At 35.5% G+C, this 21,621-nt stretch overlaps 1 protein-coding gene across 24 annotated transcripts in view; it reads left to right on the top strand.

Moving 5' to 3' along the window:
- MYO9A (myosin IXA) overlaps positions 1–21,621 on the top strand; it is a 307,532-nt gene that overhangs the window by 234,400 nt on the left and 51,511 nt on the right. For all 24 annotated transcript variants that reach the window (XM_055363670.2, XM_055363662.2, XM_055363671.2 and 21 more), the window contains 5 exons: positions 1,196–1,419; positions 1,917–2,033; positions 3,516–3,707; positions 5,895–5,942; positions 19,153–19,264. In XM_055363670.2, coding sequence (XP_055219645.2) covers positions 1,196–1,419; positions 1,917–2,033; positions 3,516–3,707; positions 5,895–5,942; positions 19,153–19,264 — 693 coding nt within the window. The remainder of the gene's footprint in view (positions 1–1,195; positions 1,420–1,916; positions 2,034–3,515; positions 3,708–5,894; positions 5,943–19,152; positions 19,265–21,621) is intronic.

The following is a 21,621-nucleotide window of genomic DNA, read 5'->3' as shown; positions in this document are numbered from 1 at the left end:
TGTGTGTTTGCTTCATAATGACACGTATAAAACTTAGGATTATAGCTTTTTATTTATATTTGGAAAAAATGTATTAAGGTAGGCATTGTTTTTAATGCTAATATGGGATTATGGATAATTTCTTTAGTAAACATTTATTTTATTAATAAGAAAGATACTGACTTTGCTAAATAAAATAGATACTTAATATATCTAAGCTGTATAATAGAATTAAAATCAGTTGATATATGTTTGAATATAATTGTATCCTGTATCTTTATATTCTTTACTCTTGTGTCATAGTTGAAACTGGGTTTCTCTCAATTCCTGCCTGAGGTGGTATTTAGCATGTAGGGGGCTACTTTTTTCCTTTATTATCAAAGTTAGTTTGGATAGATTCAGGATATACCATTGGACAGAGGGTAAAGAGCATACACATTGGGAAGACAAGCATGTGAAATGAGAGGAGGTAAACATTTTCATCAAGCTCCAGATAGGGTTTGGCAAATCTGGTCTAGTTCTAAGTTGTAATGGGCTACATAGAATCTAATTTCTCCGTTGTAAACATTTGTAGAGAAAAACTGTAGAGAAAATAAATTGACAGTTATTTGGGGGATGTTTAAGAAAATCCTAAATGCCGAAGAAGAGACCCAAGCAGAAGTCAGCCAGTTGAGTTACTTGGCTCCCTAACAGGTTGCCAACAATCACCAAATGTTATCACAGAAGTATTCAGGACTTTAGACTGTAGTAAAGAAATAATAATAATTATCAAACTCCACTGGTTTGTTGGACTTGTATATAGCTACACATATTGTTTCAAACATGTAGCAAAGCTATGACTTTGTTAACAGTAAGCATTTAATATGCTAGTATGGTTGTATATTCTCTTCTTTTCTTTGGGACTGAGATCTTTGGGATCTAACTTGACGTCCTGCAAAGCATTTCTATCCAGGTTTTTAATATCAGACCTCAGCTTCTTGGGAGATATATCATTTCCCTTTGAAAAGTGGTAATTTTTAAATACGCTTTCTGTACAAATGTGCTGTCTGGATTTATTGCTTAGCTGCCTAACCTCAAACATTAATGTTACTTTGCTTTTCATATATTTGCATGTTTCCTTCAGTGACTTATTAAAGGAACTCTAAAAAGAAGGATGTGAAGATTATCAATATATTTACTAAATGTGTCCTTTTGGGTCTTCTATCTTGAATTGTAGAATTAGCTGCATATCACCCAACACCTCCTTTGAGCCCAGAACTGCCCGGCAGTTGCCGGAAGGAATTCAAAGAGAACAAAGAACCTTCTCCAAAGGCTAAGCGCAAGCGAAGTGTGAAGATTAGCAACGTGGCTTTGGATTCTGTGCATTGGCAAAATGACTCTGTCCAGATCATAGCAAGTGTCAGTGATTTAAAAAGCATGGATGAATTTCTTCTGAAAAAGGTACACTTTATTTGCCAAGTCAGGCCCTGGAGCAGCTCTGTGTATGGAATACTTGTGTATATCGGGATATACCCTCTAGATATCAAAATTACATATGCTTCCATGCTTTAGATGATCTGTTCTTTACCAGAAAGGTGTGAATAATAGGATATGCATTAGTTAGACTGGGTAGACAGGATTTAAGGTTGTAGGCTTTAGTAGTGACTTTAATTTTCCTAAAATTGTCAAATTTCATATGGGAAGGTACAGCTTGTTGCACACGGGAGTTTTCTTGTAACAGAACTATAGAATCATACAATGCTAGAAGGAACCTTAGAAATCATAGAGTAGTAATTATAGTTTGACTGTCTAGTCATAACTTTCACCTGAGTCCTATAATAGCCTGTGGCTTGCACTTTGAGGACAGTCATTGTGGAAGAAACAATACATGTCTACTGTTGTATTTACTTCTTTCCAATTAGTTGATTGTGTACTAAAACTCGTTTTGTGGTTCCCAGGTGAATGACCTAGATAATGAAGACAGCAAGAAGGATACACTAGTGGATGTTGTATTTAAAAAGGCCCTGAAGGAATTTCGGCAGAATATCTTCAGCTTTTATTCATCTGCATTGGCGGTGAGTTGGACTATGTTAGGAGATATTTAGTAGTTCAACATATGAAAAATTTGATAGCGCTGTAGAAGATAATACAAAAGCCATGTTTCATAAGAGATTTCTCCAGTGCCTTGTTTTTGTTTTAGGGATAGACAAGGAAAATGAATGGTTTTTGTTTTAGGGATAGACAAGGAAACTGAATGGTTTCAGATTAAAAGCTCCCTTGAATTTCCTTGAGTAGCTTTTTCCCACCTTACAGCTGTTTTTTTCATCTTTTAAGATACTGACTTCAGATGTCCTGGGTATGATTCTGTTTTTCCCTGTGACTTTTCATAATCCTTTTAGCTCTATTGCTAGGCTATAATGTCTAATTTTCCCTTGTGAGGAATGCATTGTATGTTTTCTTTTAATGGAATTAGGGCAGTTAGTTTATGGACACTTGATTTCTACATATCAGTTTATATCACTTTGAGATTTACCTTATACTTTCACATGATACTGGTCATGTTTTAGAAAATTTATTTTTGGTGTGTGCAATTAATGCTTTGGTCTATAGAAGCATTAGTGTTTATGAATTATCATATTCTGTAAAATTCATATTTTATTGGCTTTTCATTGTTCAATATATTCTTTAATTCACTGTGAAGAGAAAAATCAGGAAAGCTTTTTAATTTATACTCTACTTGGCTGGGCGCAGTGGCTCAAGCCTGTTATCCCAGCACTTTGGGTGGCTGAGGCGGGTAGGTCATGAGGTCAGGAGTTCAAGACCAGCCTGGGCAACATGGTAAAACCCCGTCTCTACTAAAAATACAAAAATTAGCTAGGTATGGTGGTGCACGCCTGTAATCCCAGCTACTGGGGAGGCTGAGGCAGGAGAATGGCTTGAACCCATTCAATAGCTTGAGGTGGAGGTTGCAGTGAGCCAAGATCATGCCACTGCACTCCAGTCTGGGTGACAGAGCAAGACTCCGTCTCAAAAAAAAAAAAAAAAAAATTCCAGATCTCATTTAAATAAAAGAAATTCTATTTCAGTTCCTTGCAAATAATATGATGTTACTCTGGGCATGTCACTCTTCTTTGGAAAAATAAATTGGTTACTTAATATATGCTTAGGCAATGATTCAAGTATTCATTCTTTCAATTTTAGAGTAGAACCATCTAAACAAGGTTCATTTCTGGGGAGAAAAGTAATTAAGAGGTATGCAAATAACCTTTATAGCTACATAAAATTAAAAAGTCTCACTTAGAAGAGAAATTCTCAAGACTTCCTCAAATTATTACAGTCAGGTTTTTTACTAAAATTTAGCATGTTTTATTCTGCATTCATCCCATACTAGAATGGGAGTTTACAAATACCACATGACCTCATGGGCATGCTCATTAGAAATTGTATCAGGATCCTAATCTTTATTCTAAATACTACCCCATTACAAGTGTAACCTTTCCTCTATATTTAAGGAGTTTCTTTATAAAATCATACATTTCTTTTCTTATTGCTTATAGATGGATGATGGGAAAAGCATACGGTATAAAGACCTCTATGCACTATTTGAACAGATTTTGGAAAAGACGATGAGGCTTGAGCAGCGTGATTCACTGGGTGAATCTCCAGTGAGAGTTTGGGTCAACACTTTTAAAGTGTTTTTAGATGAATATATGAATGAATTCAAGACTTCAGATTGCACAGCCACAAAGGTAAATGTGATATATTTTGATTACTTAAAGGATTTAATTATGAATTCTTTTTAAGAGCGTTTGGGACATCTTGTATTTGAGAAATTTGAGAAAAATTTTATTTTGAGAAAAACATTACAGGGAACATGTCAACTTAGCGCCACTTTAGATCCTCCAAACTTCATTCTGTCTTATAATTTATCAGACCATATTTTCTAAACCGTCTGCAATCAATACTTTGTTCACTGAGTTAAAACATAATGTTCTGCCCTCAAGATTATACTCTTAGCTTTAATAGAGATCGGGGTGGGGCGGTGGCTCATGCCTGTAATCCCAGCACTTTGGGAGGCCTAGATTGGCAGAGAACTTGAAATCAGGAGTTCGAGACCAGCCTGGTCAACATGTCAAAAACCTATCTCTACTAAATATACAAAAGTTAGCTGGGCATGATGGCAGGCGCCTGTAATTTCAGCTACTCAGGAGGCTGAAGCAGGAGAATCACTTGAACCCAGGAGGCAGAGGTTGTAGTTAGCTAAGGTCACGCCACTGCACTTCACCCTGGGTGGCAAAGTGCGACTCCGTCTTAAAAAAAAAAGAGATAAGTATCTGAATTTCCTTTTGAAAAATTATAGTTAAAGATGTGATTCATTTTATTACCCAGTGGCCTCTTTATAAAAACCTACAAATTATATTTATTCTTGAATTAGGTTTTAGGAAAATACGTGTTTTGGGAAGTCTGTATAATAATAATAACCTTTTTATTTTGAGTGCCTGTTATGGCCTGAGAATTGTACTCGGTGTTGTGTATTTTATTTAATTCTTGCTTCAGCCTTATTAAATAATTTTTATAAAATCCATATTACAGAAGAGACATCAGGCTTAGACAAAGTTATCAATGTGTTTCTTTTCAGTACCCCAGATGAAATAATTAGATACCTATTCATATCAAGAATACCATCAATATTTTGTATTACGTTCCATTTTATTTTTAGTTATTCTACCTTATATGTATTTAAATTTCCAAAACCTCTTCAATCCCATTTTTGAAGTTTTCAGATATAAATAAGTTCTGGAAAGTTCTTCAGTTCTAGATCTAGGTTAAGGTCTTTATTGCTGAAGAAGATTCTTAGTAGGCTTCTACTACGTTTGTTTTTAAGTTTAAAAGGTTGGGTTTAGATTGTTCTGTACTATGGTTATCAGGAAATGTCGTATGGAAAAGAGTTTTTCCGTGTCCCAAATGTTGCCTTTTTGTATATATTTTATATTTAGCTCCATGGTAGTTTTCTACAGCTAAAATATGGGAAGTAAAATCTTTAAAACAATCAGCTTGGCACAGTGGCTCATGCCTGTAATCCCAGCACTTTGGGAGGCTGAGGTGAGCGGATCACAAGGTCGGGAGATCGAGACCAGACTGGCCAACATAGTGAAACCCCGTCTCTACTAAATATACAAAAATTAGCCAGGTGTGCTGGCACACGCCTGTAGTCCCAGCTACTTGGGAGGCTGAGACAGGAGAATTGCTTGAACCTGGGAGGTGGAGGTTGTGGTGAGCCAAGATTGCACCACTGCCCTCCAGCCTGGGCAACAGAGCAAAACTCCGTCTCAGAAAAAAAAAAAAAAAAAAATACCAGCCAGGCGTCGTGGCTCAAGCCTGCGATCCCAGCACTTTGGGAGGCCGAGGCGGGTGGATCATGAAGTCAGGGGTTTGAGACCAGCCGGTCTCAAAAAATACAAAAATAGCCAGATGTGGTGGTGTGTGCCTATAATACCAGCTACTCAGGAGGCCGAGGCGGGAGAATTCACTTGAACCTGGGAAGCGGAGGTTGCAGTGAGCCTAGACTGCACCAATTGCACTCCAACCTGGGCGACAGAGCAAGACTCCATCTCAAAAAAAAAAATCAATTAATGATTAAAATAAAACAGTCATTTAAATTAATATGGCGGTGGCTTCTGGGCAGAACTGAGGTTTAAAAAAGAATAATCTCTAAAGTATCCTTCCATTCTGTTGCTGTCATTGGCAATTATGTTTTATCAGATTTTAAATTTTTTCTCACATTTGCTTATTAGCACTGCACAGTTCCTCTTGGAGAATAAAGAAATGACTATTGTGTTACCTGTTGAGCAAGTATCTTAACATTTGCAATGAAGTAAGAAAGTATGTTAGTCTTTGTTATCACAATTTCCATATATCTCCTGTCCCCCTGACAGGTGCCAAAAACAGAAAGAAAGAAAAGAAGGAAAAAAGAAACTGATTTGGTAAGTTATAATCTGTTTTTTAAATTAAAAAAGTAATTTTCAGATCAGTTGTCTGAGGTATATCATACAATATATATGTGGATATATTTATGAAATAAGTTTATCAGGTACCTAGGCAATAATCATATTTATATCTTTACAAAAATTTAGAATGATTAGATGTGACTGGACTTGTTATCAATGATAGCTTCCTAAAATGGCAGAAAACTGAAATTGTTTACTCATGAAAGAAAAAATATTATTTCTTTTCAGAACTAGGGGTGGGGAAGGAGCTCTTCAGGAGTTTTCTCTCCCTTCTAAAGAAAACAGGGGTTATTTAGGATTTTACAATTATAAATACTTTCAATTCAAAAGACATTTCTGAAGGCATTTCAACAAATTTTATCATTGTTCATGTTTATATATAATCACACAATATATACAATCACACTTTTTCACGCTGACATGCTGACATGTATGAGGTTCTTTATTGAAGAGGACTGTAAAAGCAAAAGACTGCAAACAACCTAAATATATAGGGAAATGATTAAATAAATTAGACACATCTATAAGATATATATCCAATATATGATGTTATCATATATACATCATATACACAACATTTATAATATCTATCATATATAATACAATAGATAGAAACATAGATACAAAATATATATCACATATATATTATGTGATAATTTGTGCAATTACAAGGATGAATTAAGCCCTTAAGGTGTGCATAATCTACAAGTGGAGGCAGTAAAAATTTTCAAATTATTACTGTCAGGTATGATAAATATTATAGTAGGAATAAGACAAAGTGCTATTGGATACAGAAAGGGGAAATGAAGGAATGGTTTACAGAAGAAAAAAATACTTTTGCTAATTCTTGACAAGTGAGTAGTGGTTTAGACAGTCAATATCTAGCCATTGGGAAAAACAGTATGTACAAATGTGTGTGAATGAAGAAGCTGCTATGTTGAGCCAGTTGCTTTGATTGGCTTAAGTGTTGCATGTTCATATAAAGGTGTTTGGGAGGAGTCTGATCAAGACTCTACCTTCAAAATATTTTGAATACCTTACCATTTCACATCACCTCCACTGCTATCAACAGCAGTCCAATGAACTATGAGTCTCATACTGGTCTACCTTCTTATACTCTTCTCCCGTTATAGTTCTCTACGTAATAGCCATAGTTACTTTTTAAACGTAAAAATCAAATCATATCCTTTCTCTACTCAGAACTGTGTAGTGATTTCCAGTGTTTGTCAGAATGAAACCCAAAGTTCTTACCATGCCTACAAGGCTTGACATGATCTTGAGCGTGACTGCCTCTCTAAGCTTCATTTCCTCCTACTCTCCCCCTGGTTCCTTCTGTTTAAGCTACATTTGCTGCCATCACTTCCCACTTCCCCTCCTCCTCCTATCGTCTTTACTTTCCTCTGGAAACTTTAAACTTTAGGGCCTACAAAACCTGGATTCAACCCTGCCAAAAATTGCAGATTCTAATTGTAGAATATTTATCATCTACCTTACTAATATTCAGGATTATAAATCATCCCCTCTTGCTTGTAAACAAAATTCCCAAATCTTTTTACATCCTTATTTGTAGCTTTTCCACTATCTGTGTTAGAAGTGCGATCTGACTGTTTTATAGATTATTTGCCTATTGCGAAGTTTTTGCCTTTTCACAAGTACAGAATTTTGAAAGTAGTATACCTAACTCCTTAGCCTGGTTTGCTTTGGTTTTCCAAGAGGATTTTCTCATTGAGAAACACTGGACAACTTAAGCTCTGAGTCTCAATGTCCTCATCTGTAAAGCAGGAATAATGCCACCCACCACTGAGATTTTTGTGAAAATAAATGAGATTGTATACAAAGGAAAGGGTAGGGAAGACAGAGAACCTCTTACTAACAGATATGTTTAGGCACTTTATACACTTTAAGCCTTAAAAGATTAGTTATTCATATCAGTAAGGGAAAGAACAACACTTCAAAATAAAAATGTACAAGAATATGAATACATTTATTCAACAACTATTTTATTATACTTCAGGAACTGTAATAAGTGCAATTCATAGAAATGTCTAGAAATACACAAATAAATGTTTATTAGCAGTCAAATTAAAGTGAAGTAACAGTGATTTTCTACTTTTTCCATCAGTGAACAAAGCTGAAAATAAATTAGTTACCTAGAGTTTGGAAACATAAGACAGATTTTTCAATAATACAAATAGGAGTGTAATTTGCATAATCTTGGAGAATGTACTTTAGCAATGATGTATTAAAAACCTTAAAAACGTTAAAGGAAAAAAAAAAACTGACCCAGCAATAACATATCTAAGAATTTGTTTAGTAGGCATATCAATCACACTTTTTCACAGTAACATGCTAACATGCATGAGGTTCTTTATTGAAGAAGAGTTTGTAATGGCAAAAGACTGAAAACAACCTAAATAGATTGGGAAATGATTAAATAAATTAGATACATCTATATAATAGGATGTAGCATAACATTAAAGGAAAAGGGGACATTCACCAAGATGTTTTGTTAAGTAAAAAGTACAAGGGCTGGCCAGGTGCGGTGGTTCACACTTGTAATCCCAGCACTTTGGGAGGCTGAGGCAGATATGGATCACCTGAGGTCAGGAGTTCAAGACCAGCCTGGCCAACATGGCGAAACCCCATCTCTACTAAAAATACAAAAAAAAATTAGCCAGGTGTGGTGATGGGCGCCTGTAATCCCAGCTGCTCGGGAGGCTGAGGCAGGAGAATCACTTGAACCTGGGAGATGGAGATTGCAGTGAGCCGAGATCGCGCCACTGCACTCCAGCCTGGGCGACAGAGCGAGACTCTGTCTCAAAAAAAGAAAAAAAAAAGTACAAGGGCTAAACACTGTACAGAAAGCTACTATTTGTGCAAAAAAAGAAAAAAAGTACAAGGGCTAAACACTATATAGAAAGCTACTATTTGCATATGTTTTTAAAAATTTTAATATCTGTACTCACACACAGACATATACACACATATAAAATATCTGGGAGTATACTGATAGCAGTGATTATTTCTATAAAGAGGAACTAGACAGCTGGGGTACAGAGAGACAGGAAAAAGACTTATTTTGCTTTGTGTACCTTTTGATCAGGGGTTTATATTATATCCATTCAGAATAAAGTAATTTTTAAATTGACATATATTTTACATATTTTGGGGGTACATGTGAGTATTTGTTACATGAATAAAATGCGTAATGATCAAGTCAGGGTATTTCGGGAATGTATCACCTTGAGTATCATTTCTGTGTGTTGGGAACATAGCAAGTCCTCTCTTCTACCTACAGAATAAAGTAATTTTTAATGAAAATTTTAATGAAAACAACTTTAATATTAGAGTTTAGTAGAGGAAAATAACGTTTGTGTGATTTATAATTAGAAGGATATCTGTGAGAGAAGATGTTATTATCTGGGAATATTTGAGATACCATAGAGCAAGGCCATATTATGAAACTAGGATGGATGAACCATGAGTTGAAGTATTTTTTTTCCTTCCTCCCTTGATTTTTTTTAAGTTAGTTGATTATTTACTTAATTTCTTAAGAAAAAAAAATGACTGCCAATCTTTTTGTGCCATTATGGTTTGATACAGGCAATGGTGTCAATCAGGATTAATGGCATTCTTGGTCTAGTTCTGTTTTATCATCGTAAATTTTGAACTAAGTTTTTTCAGTTGAGAAAGTCACATAAACATAATTTGAAATTATATACATTATAAAGTAGACCTCTTTCCCAGCCCTTCTTCCCAGAGATACTGTTACCAGTTTTTTGGTGTTATTCCAGAAATACAGTGTCCGTATAAAATCATTTATATATAAATGATTATATATATTTTATACACATATATATTACACATACATTCCTCCTCTGTTTTCAGGATATTCTGAGTGGAATTATGTTGTTACTTTGTTTATAGTAGATTTATTTACTACTAATTTTAATTCCTTTAAATTCTTTATGCTACTGGAGTTTTTTGTCCTTCTTAGATAAATTATTTACATAATTATTATCATTTTTTTTTACTTTCTTCTTTCTTCTTTCTTTCTTTTTTTTTTTTTTTCTTTTTGAGACAGGGTCTCACTGTGTTACCTAAGCTGGAGTGCAGTGGCATGATCACGGCTCACTGCAGCCTCACAACCTCGCCAGGCTCAAGTGCCCTCCCACCTCAGAATCCCAAGTAGTGCACCACCATGCCTAGCCAACTTTTTTGTATTTTTTGTAGAGATGGGGTTTCACCATGGTGCCCAGGCTGGTCTCAAACTCCTGGGCTCAAGCAGTTCACCTACCTCAACCTCCCAAAGTACTGGGTGGTGTGAGCCACCATACCTGTCCATTCATACCTTTTTTCCAGTACATTTTCTTTCTTTCTTTTTTTGAGACTAGGTCTCGCTCTGTTGCCCAGCCTGAAGTGCAGTGGCATAATGACATCTCACTGCGGCCTTGACCTCTTGGGCTCAAGCAGTCCTCTCATCTTAGCCTCCTGAGTGGCTGGGACCACACGCACACCTATCATGCCTAGCTAAATATTTTTTCATTTTTTGTGGAGATGGGGTCTCACCATGTTGCCCAGTCTGGTCTCAAACTCCTGGGCTCATGATTCTCCTGCCCCAGCCTCCCAAAGTGCTGGGATTACAGGCATGAGCCACCACACCTGGCCTAGTATGTTTATTATTTCATTTTTTCCTACAAAAATATTTAATCATTCTTGAATTTATTTTAGTCTCAAGATCGAGTTATGGACCAAGGCACCAAGGGATGATGCTTTTTTTCTTTAATAGTATATCAGTTGTCTGCCCACTGTTGAATGATATATTTCTTTTTCACTGGTTTGAAATACCATTTTTATAGTACAGTTGGCCCAGCACATCCATGGGTTCAACCAACTATGAATCCAAAATATTTAGAAAAAGAAATTCCACAAAGTTCCAAAAAGCAAACTTGAATTTGCTGTCCATTGAGTGAATCCACACAAATGAAGTGATGTATAGGCATTGTATTAGGCATTGTAAGTAATCTAGATATAAAGTATATGGAAGGATATGCAGATATGTCTAAATAATATGCAAATACTGTGCCATTTTATATAAGGGACTTCAGCATCTGCAGTTTGGTATCTGCAGGGGGTTGCTGGAACTAATTCCCCACAGCTACTGAGAGACAACTGTATACTCAAATCTTAATGTATTTGGATTTAAATTTTTAGTCTCTCTTTTTATTCATTGATGTGTTTATTCTTGTATCAGTACCAAATCTCTTAAATTACTTTTTATTTTTTCAAATGTATATATATACATGTATACCCCTATATATATAAAGGTATACATGTATACCTTTAAGACTCTAAAAAGTCTTAAAGGCTATTGTTGCCTATTTTCCAGCTTAAATAGAAACAATTACTATTCCCTAAATATATCATTCTTTTTTTTGTCTTTGCTCAGTTCTTTGTATTCATCTCAAGCATTCCCTCTATGACACCTTTTTTCCTGTGGAACCATTTAATTACTCCTTTCTTTGTGCTTCCACTATACTTTGGAACTTTTACCACTTTTTTTTTTTTTTTTAACCACTTTTACCATGAAAGTAATACAGACTTTCAAAATCACTGCTTCAGGTCTCAATTTCTTGATTCCCATCTTAGCTTGCAGGACAGAAAAAAGGACAAGAGAGCCCATAATGTTAGGCATGGCTTGGAAGTGTCACTCATCACATATGTTCACATTTCATTATTCAGAGCTACTTATGCAGCCATTTATAGATGCAAGAGAAGCTGAGAAGTAAAGTTTAGATAGATTGTCACATGCCCAGATAGGGCTTGGGAAATCTGTATTTAAGGAAGAAACAAAGAATGGATATTAGTAGGCAGTTAGCATTCTTTTCCAGGATATTAGTAGGCAGTTAGCATTCTTTTCCACAACAAGTTCATGCCAGTTCCTGACACATAGTAAGCATCTATAAATGTTTAATTGAATGAGTAAATGTTGAGTGACTTGAAAGGCTTTCATGGTCCCTGCTACACTACTGTCCAGCCTTATTTTTCATTACTCTCTACCAACTTGTTCTAGCAGCTGTAATTGTCTCACTGTCCTGGATCAGTTCTTTTCGTTTCATTTTGGTTTTGCCTTCCTTCCATTCCCTCCTCTCCCCTTCTTTTTGTTTGACATAATATAATTGCAGTGTTATAGAAAAGTTGCAAGAGAAGTACAAATAAACCGTATCCCTTAACCCAGATTTATTTAGATTCCACCATTCGTCCCAGTATTGTTCCTTTTTAACAAGATATTTGTTACACTTAATTGTTATGCCTTTTAAATCTCTTTTAATCAAGAACAGTTCCTTAGCCTTCTTAGTTTCCGTGACATTGGCATTGTTGAAGAACATAGGTCAGTTTTTTTATAGCATGTTTTTCCATTTGAGTTTGTCTTATATTTCCTCATGATTAGATTCAGATTACACATTTTTGGCATGAAACATCACAGAAGAAATGCTGTGATTTTTCATTGTATTATATCAGGAGATATATGATATCTATTTGTCCTATTGTGGTTGATATCTGCAAGGTTGTTTCAAAAAACTCAGCAAAGATACCATTTTCCCTTGTAATTATTATCTTGTGGGGATATACTTCAGACCATGTAAATAAGTATTCTCTTAATCCTCAAACTCTTACTAGTTTTGTTATTACTTGATGATTCTTGACTGAATCAATTGCTGTGATGGTTGCTAAATAGTGATTTTTAAAAATTCCATCAGTCATTCTACATTTATTAGTTGAATTTTTGCTCTAAAGACAAGCATTCCCTTTTTATTTATTTAGCTCAAAGGAAGTCCCACTGGACAAATTTGTGATAATTAGAGCATCAAACTAAATGAGAGTAGAACTATTGAATAAAAGGAGAATTCCTTGGCCTGCACTGATATAATTTATTTTTACAGTGTTTTTTCTAATAGATATATTTGTACCATTCAAACTTTTTTTTAAAGTATATATACTGAGAAGTCTAACTCCAACCCCCTTTGTCTTCTAGTGGTAAATTTTTGTTATAACTTTCTAGTGTTTCTTTCTCCATTATAAACTTATTTGCTATCCTTTCTCACATAAAATGTAGCATGTTATATAATAACAGCATAGTACTCTTTTGTGCTTTGCTTTTATCATTGAACAATACATTCAGAAGACCCTTCTCTATCTATGGTAGGCAGAATTCTAAAGATGTTCCCTCCAAGGTTCTTGTCACCTGGTTATTCATTCACACATAATCTGGGTACTGCTGTGAAGGGACTTCACAGATGGAATTAAGATTGCTAATCAACTCACTTTAACATAACAGTTTATTTTGGATTATGCAGATGAGCCCAGTGTAACCACATAGGCCCTTAAAAGCTGAAGAGGAAGACAGAAGAGTCAGTCAGAGAGATGAGGTAGAAGATGATGCAGGAGACATAGGTAGTAGAAGACAGAGAAATACAAGCATGAGAAGGACTCAATCCTCTTTTGATGTCTCTGAAGATGGAGAAAGGAGGGTGTTGAGCAAGGGAATGTGACTGGCCTCTAGAGGCTGAGAACAACTACCAGCTAATAGTCAGCAAGGAAACAGGACCTCAGTCCAACAACCACATGGAACTGAATTCTGCCAACAACTGAATGAGATTGGAAGCAGATTGTTCCACAGAGCATCCAGAAGGGCACACGCCCTTGTCGATATCTGATTTTAGCCTGGTGAGACTAAAAGTCTCTGACTCTGAGAAGTGTCAGACTTCTAGCTTACTGAACTGTGAGATAACAAATGATAGGTGTTGTTTTAAGCCACTGAATTTATGGTAATTTGTGGCAGCAGCAATAGAAAACGAATACAGTAGCTATACACAGAAATCTATTTCACAACTGGCTACCATTCCTTACCGGACCATTAGGCTGCTTCTAGTCTTCTGCTGTTACAAAGAGTGAACAATGAATAACCGTGTGTGTATGTGTGTGTGATGGATTCCCAGAACTGAAATTAGTGGGTCATAGGGTGAATGCATTTGTTATTTTGATAAATATTGCTTCATTTCTCTGTAATAGAGGTAGTCTCATTTTGTAGTTTGTATCTCTACACAGTTTTTATTTGCTTTTCTCATACTGTCAGTGAGATTGAGTATCTTTTCTTATACTCAAGTACCATTTGCTTTTTTTTTTTTTTTAACTGCAGTCTGTATGTTTTTGTTCGTTACTCATTTTTCTTTTGGCTTTGGTCTTTTCCTTCTCAATTTGTAGCAACTCTGTACATTAGAGAGATTACCCTTTGTCTGTGATATAAGTTGAAAGTATGTTTTCCTGGTTTGTCAGTTGTCTTTTCACTTGGCTTATTATATTTTTTGTCATGTGGAAGATTTTTAAGAAATTAAACTTGTGAATCTTCTTTTTTTCATAGCTTCTGAATTTTGAGTCATAGTTAAGACTTTCCTCACTTCAGGGTTATAAAGGAATTCTCAGTGTTTTCTTCCAATAATTTAGTGGTCACATTTTTTACATTTAAGTTGCGATCTTTATGGAATTGTCCTGGTGTGCAGTGTGAGATATGAATCTAATTTTGCCTCTTATCAATGGCTACCAACATCATTTATTTTAAAGTCCGTCTTTACTCATCAACTTTGAGATGTCACCCTTTTTACATTCTAAATTTCCCATTATGCTTGTTTTGTGTGTGTGTGTGTGTGTGTGTGTGTGTGTGTGTGTGTGTGTGTGTGTGTTTGATACAGAGTCTCATTCTGTTGCCAAGGCTGGAGTGCAGTGGTGCAATCTCGGCTCACCACAGCTTCCGCCTCCCGAGTTCAAGTTATTCTCCTGCCTCAGCCTCCTGAGTAGCTGGGACCACAGGTGTGCGCCACCACGCCTGGCTAATTTTTGTATTTTTAGTAGAGATGGGGTTTCACCATGTTGGACAGGCTGATCTCAAACTCCTGACTTTGTGATCCACCCACCTCGGCGTCCCAAAGTTCTGGGATTACAGGCCTGAGCCACTGCGCCCGGCCCGCTTGGATCTTTTTTATCCTGTTTCATTAGTTGATCTAAATAGTTGTGAGCCGTTCCAACTATTTGATTGTCTAGTTTGAGCAGAAAAAAGATCTATTAGTACTTCTATTTCTATTACCTTATATTTATAAATTAATGTAGAGAGAACTGACATCTTTATTATTTTGAATCTTTTCTTCTGATTAAGTCTATTTTTGTGTCCTTCAAGAGGGTTTTAAAGCGTTTCATATACAGGTTTAAAAAAAAAAACTTCGTGTTACATACATACATTTATTTATTTAAGAGATGGGGTCTGTTGCCCAGACCAACCTCAAACTCCTGAGCTCAAGTGATCCTCCCACCTTACCCTCCCTAGTAGCTCAGACTACAGGCACACACCACCATGCCCAGTCATGTTACACTTACTATTGAGTGTTTTATCTCAGCACGGATAATCACTATAGTTAACAGTATAACATATATCCGTTTGTACTAGATCATTTATAAACATATATAGTCTGTATAAACTCGAGTCTATGTCTAGTTTATATATGATCCAGTGTTTCAAAGTGTGGTCTACAGGTCTACTTTTAGGGGTTTTATGATATTACAACTCTTTTTGTAATAATAAAACATCATTTTCCTTTTTCATTGAGTTGACACAAAAGCAAACATCGGTAAAACTGCCATCAACATGAATCAAGGCAGTGCCTGCAAACTTTGTTAATGGGCATTATAATTTTTACAGTCACACACTCATAGTTTAAGAAAAATAGAGAAGCTTTACTCAAGAAGGTGAAATAATAAAAACATTAATTGTATTAAGTTTTGATTCTTGAATTCACATCTCTTTAATATTCTGTGTAATGAAATGGGAAAGATGCAAAACCATGATATGATGGTTGTCTCAAGAAATTACTTGTACAATTAGATTGCAGGCTGATCTAGCATTTTTTAAAACTGAGATAAAATTCATATAACAAAATTTAACTATTTAGCCATTTTAACTATGTAAAGTGTACAATTTAGTGGGTTTTAGTATATTCACTATGTTAAGCAGTCATTACCACTATATAATTTGAGAACATTATCCCAAAAAGAAACTGTACTTTCTGAGCACTCACTCAATCCCTCTTCTCTCTTCCTCTGAGCCCCTCACAACCACCAGTCTACTTTGTCTGTATGGATTTGCCTATTCTGAACATTTCATATTGACTTAAATAATCATATATATGGCCTTTTGTGTCTGCCTTCTCTCACTTAGCATAATGTTTTCAAAGTTCATTCGTGTTGTAGCATGTGTCAGTACATCATTCCTTTGTAAAGCCAAATATTCTGTTGTATGGATATATAACATTTCATATGTCTGTTTATTAATTGAAGGACATTTCAGTTCTTTCTACTTTTTGTTTGAATAATGCTGCTATGAAATTCATGAACAAGTTTTTGTGGCAGCATGTTTCTAGCCATTTTTTTCATAGAACATTATTTTTACTTAAACTATTCATTAAGATTTTGGCATATGCAGTTATCCTGTCACTTCAAGGAAAACAACTGACAATATTTATTACCAGGGATAAAACTTGTGTATTCAAGCAAAAATTCAAATTTTGGAAAACTTGTATCTGCCAAGTTTTCTAATGAGGTCAGTTATAAAGTTAAGGACTATGACTTTCTGCTAGTGTATAATGAAATGTGTCAACATTTGGAAGTTTAATTTAGTGAATCAGTATATTCCAAATGATCAACATGTACCACTGTAAAATCATGTACAGGTTAAATGTCCAAATACAAAATAGACCAATTGGTATTGTAAACCAGCTTTCTTGAGGTAAATTTACTTACCACAAATTTATCACTTTTTATGTGTACAATTCAGTGATTTCAGTAAATTCACATAGTTTTCCCATCATCTCAATCCAATTTTAGAAAAATCCCAAAAGGATTTTTCATGCCAGTTTACAGTCACTGCTCTTTACTAGCCTCAGGCACTATTACTCTACTTTCTGTTTCTATAGTCTTACCTTTTCTGGATATTTCATGTAAATAGAATCATACACTGTGGTTTTTGCATGTGGCTTTTTAGCATAATGTTTTTGAAGTTCATCTATATCATTGTGTTTATCCATAGTTCAGTCTTCTTTAATGCTAAATAGAATTCCATTGCATGGATATGTCACGTTTTATTTATCCTTTTATCAGTTGGCAGACATTTGAGTTGTTTTGTATTTTTGGCTACCATGAATAATGCCACTATGAACAGTTACGTACAGGTTTTTTTGCGGACGTACATTTTCAGTTATCTTGTGTATAAACCTGAGAGTGGAATTTCTGGGTCAAGTGGCAACTCTATGCTTCCAGTTTTCAGAAACTGCCATGCTGTTTTCCAAGTGACTGCACCACTTTACAATCCCACCTGCAGTACCTGAGGGTTCTAGTCTATCCACATTCTTACCAACATTTGCTATTGTTTACCTCTTTTGTTATAGCCATTCTGGTAGGTATGAACTAGTATTTCATGGTGGTTTTAGTTTGCATTTCTTTGATAACTAATGATGTTGAACATCTTTTCATGTGCCCATTGGCCATTTGAACTGCTTCTTTGATGAGCTGTCTATTCAGTATTTTGCCCATTTTTGAGTTGGGTTGCCTTATTATTGGGTTCTAACATTTCTAACATAATTACATAACATTCTAATATAATGACTAGAAGTCATTTATCAGATATATGATTTGCAAATGTTTTCTCCGAGTCTGTGGTTTATGTTTTTTTCTTAATGGTGTCTTTGAAGGTTAAAGTTTTAAGTTTTAATTAAGTCCAAAACAATAGATTTTACTGTAATAGGACAGGAAGGGTTCATTGGTTATGGTTTTTTACTTAACTTTTAAGTTACCATATGTAAAGTTTTGGTGCCGTATTACTATCTGAAAGGACTGTTAAAATATTACTCCACTGACTCGGAAGAGTGAGGGGGTGTGAGGGGGATGGATGATGAGAGATTACTTAATGGGTACAATACATGTTATTTGAGTGGTCGATACCCTAAAAGCCCTGACTTCACCACTATGCAACCTATGCATGTAACAAAATTACACTTGTACCACATACATTTATACAAATAAAAAAATTTTAATTAAAAAATTATATTCCTTCATTTTCCACTTTCATATCTGTATTAAGCTAGATTTTCTTTATATATTTCAAACTAAACTGCATATTGCAAGAGATTGAGTGCAGAAGTAGATGTGAGAATCCAGGTGTCTTTTGTTAATCCAGACATTAAAGAAATTTACAAAAATGTAAAACAATACCCCTTTTGCCACTATTTTTTTTTGCTTTAAAGATATAGTTTTTAATTAAAATGTTATGTTCATGTATAATACATTTATTGTTCATTTTAAATAAATTAATGAATATATACTTTAAATTTTTTTCAGCTTTAATTGCTAGCATAGTAAATATTAACAGGTATAACTCATGTAAACAAAAGCTCTCTGAGGTCATCAGTAATTTTCAACTGTAAAAGTTTCCTGAGATTACAAAAAAATATATCTTTTAGCCGGGCGCAGTGGTTCACGCTGATAATCCCAGCACTTTGGGAGTCTGAGGCAGGCGGATAACTTGAGATCAGGAGTTCAAGACCAGCCTGGCCAACATGGTGAAACACTGTCACTAATAAAAAAAAAAAAATACAAAAATTATCCAGGCGTAGTGGTAGGCGCCTGTAATCCCAGCTATTTGGGAGGCAAAAGCAGGAGAATTGCCTGAACCCAGGAGGCGGAGGCTGCAGTGAGCTGATAGCACCACTCCACTCCAGCCTGGGCAACATAGCAAGACTAAGTCTCAAAAAAAAAAAAAAAAAAAGCCAAAAAAAGGAAAAGAAAACATACTTTGAGAACTGCTGCTTTTAATGTAACATTAGAGTCATATAAGACAGCTATTATATGTCTGTTGCATTGCTCTCTGTTTTTCATATAATTTGGTCATGTTTATCTAGATTGTTAGCTTTTGGCAAGCAGGAAAAATATATTTTATTTTATGTTATTTCTCAAAAGATCCTAATTGTCCCCCTGGAATTAGTGCCTAGTGAAGACTTAACAAGAGATTGAAGGATTTCCCACCACATTAGGGCAGCATTTACTGTGTTGGCTTTAATATAAGTAGCTAAATTTTTTCATTCAGGTGGAAGAACACAATGGTCACATCTTTAAAGCCACCCAGTATAGCATCCCTACATACTGTGAATACTGTTCTTCTTTGATATGGATAATGGACCGAGCCTCTGTTTGCAAATGTAAGTATGAGAGATCTTTGAGGAATATTTTTAACCACTGACATTTCTGTTTCCTTGAGTTGTCTTATATCTCCTTTAACATAAAGGAGTTATTTACACTACCTAAATTTTTAGCCTCATCTCTTGCTATACTCTCTTCACCTATTCTTTGTATCTAAACCAGATATTTTGATGTTATTTGGTCGCTGAGAGTCTTGTACATGTAATTCACTCTGTCTAAAATGGTCTTGTGCCAGATTTTAGTATGACTTAATATTTCAATTACTTCATGCCTACACTCACATCTCACCTTCTCAGAGAGCTCTCTTTTCTACCCCCACTTTAAATGCCACCTTGTCCCCAAATTCTCTACTCTTTTTTTTTTTTTTGAGATGGTGTCTTGCTCCATTGCCCAGGCTGGAGTGCAGCGGTGTGATCTCAGCTCACTGCAACCTCTGCTTCCCAGGTTCAAGTGATTCTCCCTGCCTCAGCCTCCCGAGTAGCTGGGATTACAGGCATGTGCCACCATGCCCAGCTAATTTTTGTGTTTTTAGTAGAGACAGGGTTTTGCCATGTTGGCCAGGCTGGTCTCGAACTCCTGACCTCAGATGATCCTCCCGCCTTGGCCTAAAGTGCTGGGATTACAGGCGTGAGCCACTGCGCCCGCCCCTCCACCCTTCGAAATTCTCTGTTCTTTCACTCAGACTTAATAGTCTTTATAGAACCTATTACCACCCAAAATTACATTAAGTATTTGTGTTCTTGTTTTTCAGTCTACACCTCTAAAATATATGCTCTATAGGTCAGGAAACTTATTTGTCTTTTTTTTTTTTATATCATCAGTGCCTAAAACAGTGATGGCACATAGTAAGTTTTAATAAATATTTGTTGGTTAGATAGACCTATAGATGGATGGATGGATGGATGGATGGATGGATAAATGAATAAATTAGATTATAGTCAAAAAGGTACTTTTTCTACTATAATCCTTTTAGCAGATTACAGTAGAAAATTAAATATATAAAATATATATAAATATAATATATATATTATTTTACATATAAATATATAAATCCTAAAACGTGAATAGAGATTCTTTGTAGATCAACTTGGTTCTGGCTTACAGTGAACCTTTAGCCTCCACTCATTTTATACATCTGCTCTGGTGCTATTATTAGTTCTGTGAAGCTTTGCTTTTACTAGTGGGCTAAAATTGGATGAAGCAAATACTAGGAAAGGACTGGAACCAATATGACAGCAGTTTGCCACAGAAAAATTGCCACTATTACTATATATTTACTTATTCCATGGTTCAACAGCAGTTTTGCTTTGGTTTTATTATCAGTAGTCTAAAAAATTATAATGAGTCTGAAAATAGGAAGTAGTTTGAAATGTATTTGACCCTTTAGTGTAACTATGATTATTGTAGGTTTAGTTTCTTCTGTAGCTTAAAGCTAAAAATTTAAATAATTTTCTTTTTTATGACTATGTTGGGCTGGTTTGATTTTTTTTTTTTTTTGGTGAGATGGACTCTAACTTTGCTGCCCAGACTGGAGTGCATTGGCATAATCTCAGCTCACTGCAGCCTCCGCCTTCAAGGTTTAAGTGCTTGTCCTGCCTCAGCCTCCCAAGTAGCTGGAATTACAGGTGCCCACCACCATGCCTGGCTAATTTTTGTATATTTAGTAGAGACAGGGTTTTACCATGTTGATCAGGCTGGTCTTGAACTCCTGACCTCAAGTGATCCATTCACCTTGACCTCCCAAAGTGTGCTAGGATTACAGGCATGAGCCACTGTGCCTGGCCTGATTTGATTTTTTAATAAAATTAGCTAACTTTCTTTGTTGTTATCCTGATTATTTCACCAGTACAATGACATGGCCTCCCTTACTTGATCTTGGCCTTCAAAAGCCTACAAGTTATATTTTACAAGCTCAAGAAAGGATATTCAGGTATTGGTACACAGAAGCCAGAGCTAGTGTAACAAAATGACATAAGCCAGCTGTGTTCTCAATACCCTCCTCTAAATGTGCCTCTTCCTGTTCACCAGCTGCCCAGCTACCCTGGGTTATCACCACTCCTCTAAATTATTTTAGCTCTGAACCTTTTCTTTATCCCATCTTCCCAATCACAACTCAATATTCTTCATGTTCTGGTTCTTCAGAGCTCTGTTCTGAACCTTTAGAGATCATAAATAAGACCTTTCTTATATCTTAAACCGTGCTACCCAATTAGTTTTCATTTCAGGAAGGATCTTTGACAGTAATGCCTTCCTTATCTATAGGAATGATTCTTAATAGGCATTTCTGAGATTTTAGTATGTTGTAGAGCATATATGTGGTAGAATATGAACACTAATTTGTGAATCAAACCACAAA

The sequence above is a fragment of the Gorilla gorilla genome, chromosome 16 (genome assembly GCF_029281585.2).
Source record: "Gorilla gorilla gorilla isolate KB3781 chromosome 16, NHGRI_mGorGor1-v2.1_pri, whole genome shotgun sequence".
Lineage (NCBI taxonomy): Eukaryota > Metazoa > Chordata > Mammalia > Primates > Hominidae > Gorilla > Gorilla gorilla.
The sequence above is the reverse complement of the archived record's forward strand: the minus strand, read 5'-3'. Positions and strand labels throughout refer to the sequence as shown.